The sequence below is a fragment of the Corvus brachyrhynchos genome, unplaced genomic scaffold (assembly GCF_000691975.1).
Source record: "Corvus brachyrhynchos isolate BGI_N302 unplaced genomic scaffold, ASM69197v1 scaffold150, whole genome shotgun sequence".
Lineage (NCBI taxonomy): Eukaryota > Metazoa > Chordata > Aves > Passeriformes > Corvidae > Corvus > Corvus brachyrhynchos.
Genome location: NW_008236162.1, coordinates 2,077,428 through 2,080,553, shown reverse-complemented (window position 1 = coordinate 2,080,553; position 3,126 = coordinate 2,077,428). Strand labels below are relative to the sequence as shown.

At 58.8% G+C, this 3,126-nt stretch overlaps 1 protein-coding gene across 1 annotated transcript in view; it reads right to left on the bottom strand.

Moving 5' to 3' along the window:
- Positions 1–453: 453 nt before the first annotated feature.
- Positions 454–3,126, bottom strand: part of LGI3 (leucine rich repeat LGI family member 3) — a 4,540-nt gene continuing 1,867 nt past the window's right edge. The window contains exons 6-8 of the mRNA XM_017732448.1: positions 2,977–3,072; positions 2,725–2,889; positions 454–2,635 (exon numbers count right to left, since the gene is read on the bottom strand). Coding sequence (XP_017587937.1) covers positions 1,608–2,635; positions 2,725–2,889; positions 2,977–3,072 — 1,289 coding nt within the window. The 3' untranslated portion in view covers positions 454–1,607. The remainder of the gene's footprint in view (positions 2,636–2,724; positions 2,890–2,976; positions 3,073–3,126) is intronic.

The following is a 3,126-nucleotide window of genomic DNA, read 5'->3' as shown; positions in this document are numbered from 1 at the left end:
GGTGTTGTGCCCCCCTGGAGCCCCCAAATCCCCCCAAAATTCCCCCGAACCCCAGGGGAGCGAATCCAAGAATTTGAAAGTTGCAGCAACGGAGCTGCGCATGCGCGGTCCGGGCCCCACCGGCCGCTCTTAAAAGGGCAACGCCCTTAAAAGGCCAGCACGGTCTCTTCAAAGGGCAATGCCCTTAAAAGGGCGACACCGCCTCTTAAAAGGGCAATGACCTTAAAAGGGCAACAGCGCCCCTGACAAGTGTGGGCCACACGTGGAGGGGTTTATAAAATAAAATAAAAACATTCTATAAATTCCCTAAGTATATGAAATACCAATATAAAATATATTAAGCATGTATAAAAATGGCGTGTTTAAAATTTGCCTAATATATTGAATATTACTATATTAATACAGGGTATATTCATATATTATATATATTAAATGTTCCTTAAGACATACAAATTAATTGCCTAATATATATATATTTTTTTATATATATTAAAACATACAATTTCTTAAGCAGTGAGCAGGTAGGGAAGGCAGGGAGAGTCACTTAGACTGATGCTGAAGAATTATTTTTGGGTCCGGAGGGGATGTGATGCTTTTTTGGTGCTCTGATGGACGATGTGGAGCACCCCACTGGAAGAATGGAGCCCTGAAGGATGCTCCCGAGAAAATAAAAGCTGCTGGAATCACCTGTCTGGGCCACCTCCCTCTTGGCCTTGCAGCCCAAGGACTGATCCAGGGTTTCCCGAATTCCCCATCCCAATCATTGCCGCTCTGGAAGTGCCAGAACCCTCCTGCTGCGCTCCCTGGGCTTTAAAATCTGCTTTTTCCTGCCAGGGAAACTGAGGCAGGGACACGTGGCAATGCCCTGGAAGCAGCCACCCAGGTGAAATCCTGCTCCCCAAACCCATCCGTGCCCCCAGGGCGGCTGTTACCCGCGAGAGCATCTTTATTTGTGCTCTTAATTGGTGGTTTTTCACATGCATATTTATACACCTGGGAGACAGGGAAACGCTCCCCTGGGAAACCAGTTGGGCGGGGACTCCCCTCCCTGGGGAAACACCTCCTGCTTCCCACCCGCACCGTGGGCCAAGGTTTCTGCTGGAAAAAAACACCAGGCGAGCCACGTGCGGAGCCTGGAGCACCCCAAAATGAGGAGTTCTCGCTCCCTGGCGCTGCGGGGTGTCGGATGGAGCCGGCCCCCCGTGGCTGGAAGGACACACGGGCAGGGCTGGGGGTCACAGTGTGTTTATTTGGGGGGTTTCTGGTGGGCACGGACACCCTTCTGGCACGCTGGGTCCTGCCTGGCACCGGGGCCATGGGCACGGGGAGGGGGGGGCTGCTGGACATGCACGGAGAGGGACAGGAGCTGCTGCCTCGAAACATCGCGCTGGCCTCAGGGCATCCCATCTGCATCCACCTCGGAACATCCTGGAGCATCCCAACCTCCTCAGGGCATCCCATTGGCATCTGCCTTGGAGCATCCCGCTGACCTTGGAGCATCCCACCACCCTCAGCATCCCATCTGCATCCACCTCGGAGCATCCCACCCTCCTCAGGGCATCCCACCCCATCCACCTCGCTCATCCCATCCACTCTGGAGCATCCCATCAGCCTGGGAGCCCCTCAGCATCCTGTGAACCCCCCACCTTTCCTGCCACATCCCAGCCCGCTGTTCCCCCCCTTTCAGACCCCAGCCCATGGCCCAAGCGGACAAAGACCCCCCACCCTCCCCACCCCCCCAGGGGTACAGCTCTCCAGGGCATGGACTGTCCCACCCTCCCTCCCTGCATCCCACAGGGTGAAACCGGGAGCACCGTGGGGAAACTGAGGCACCGTGGGGCTGGGTGAAGGTGGAGGGCCGGGGCAAGGGGTGCCTGGAGGGGACAGGGGGTGCTGGGCGCATGCGTGTCCGGTGGTTGTCCGGGGCTCTCCGGGTGCCGGCTACAGGCTGAGGTCCACCACCACGTGCCGGTACACCAGCGTGTTGGCCTTGAAGCTGGGCGCCAGCAGCAGCTGCACGTCGCCCGCCCGCACGGCCCCGAAACGAAGGGCTGCATCACCATGGAGCCGCGCGACGGCAGCGTCTGCACCTCCACGAAGCGCTGCCCTTCCCACCGCACCACCTTGGAGTCGCCGATGTAGCGGCTCAGGCAGAGGAACTGGTCCCGCTTGGTCTTGAAGTGTTTGACCATCTGAACGTCCAGCATCTCGCCCACCTCGCCCTGCGGCACGAATTGCTTCTGCGCCCGGCTCCACTGGTAGATGACGGGGGCCTGGGAGCTGCTGGAGATGATCAGCCGGGGTTTCCCGTTGTTCTCCACGTATTCCACGTCGGTGTCACGGTGCCAGGCGTGGAGGGCTTGGTGGGAGTAAAACCCATTCTGGTTCAGGCGGTAGAGGCTGGTGGAGCCCTCCTGGGAGCTGTCGGCGATGACGAAGTACCAGTCGCCCTCGATCTGGAAGGCCTCGATGTCGTTGGGCTTGCGGATTTTCTGGCTGTCGATGTCCTGGATCTTGATGAACTTGTCCACGGCCGTGTCCCAGCGGTAGATGTAGGAGCCTCCAAAGAGCTGCGCCACCACCACATAGAGCTGGTCCTGCGCCACGATGGGCTTGCAGTGCACCGCCGAGTGAGCTGACAACAAAACCACGTCACATCGGGGCTGTGCCCGTCCCAGGTCACTCCCAGCCCAGGAGGGGGGATTCCTGGGCCCGATTCCTCACCGGGGATGCGGTCAAAGTCGCGGAGTTTGCGCTCCACGTAGTCCCACTTAAGGATGGAGCAGCTGCTGGCGCTCGGCTGTGCCAGGGCCACGTACAGGTCGCTGGCGTAGGTGAAGGGCTCGGCCGACACCGCCTGGAAGGGCAGGACCTGGTGCATCACGAAATCTGGAGTGGGAAGAGGTGGCAATGAGGGTCTGGACACCCAGGAGTGAGGTGACGTGTGACAGCTGACAGGTGACGGTGTTCCTCTACCTGTGGTGATGCACTGGAAGTCACTGAGTGCCAGGTCCCGGATCCGCTGTCCCTCGAACTGCCCAGGGCTGCTGCAGAAGACGGCGGGCACCGTGGGGTTGGTGCTCTCCAGCCACTCCACCAGCCACTTGGTCTTGCAGTTCCAAGCCA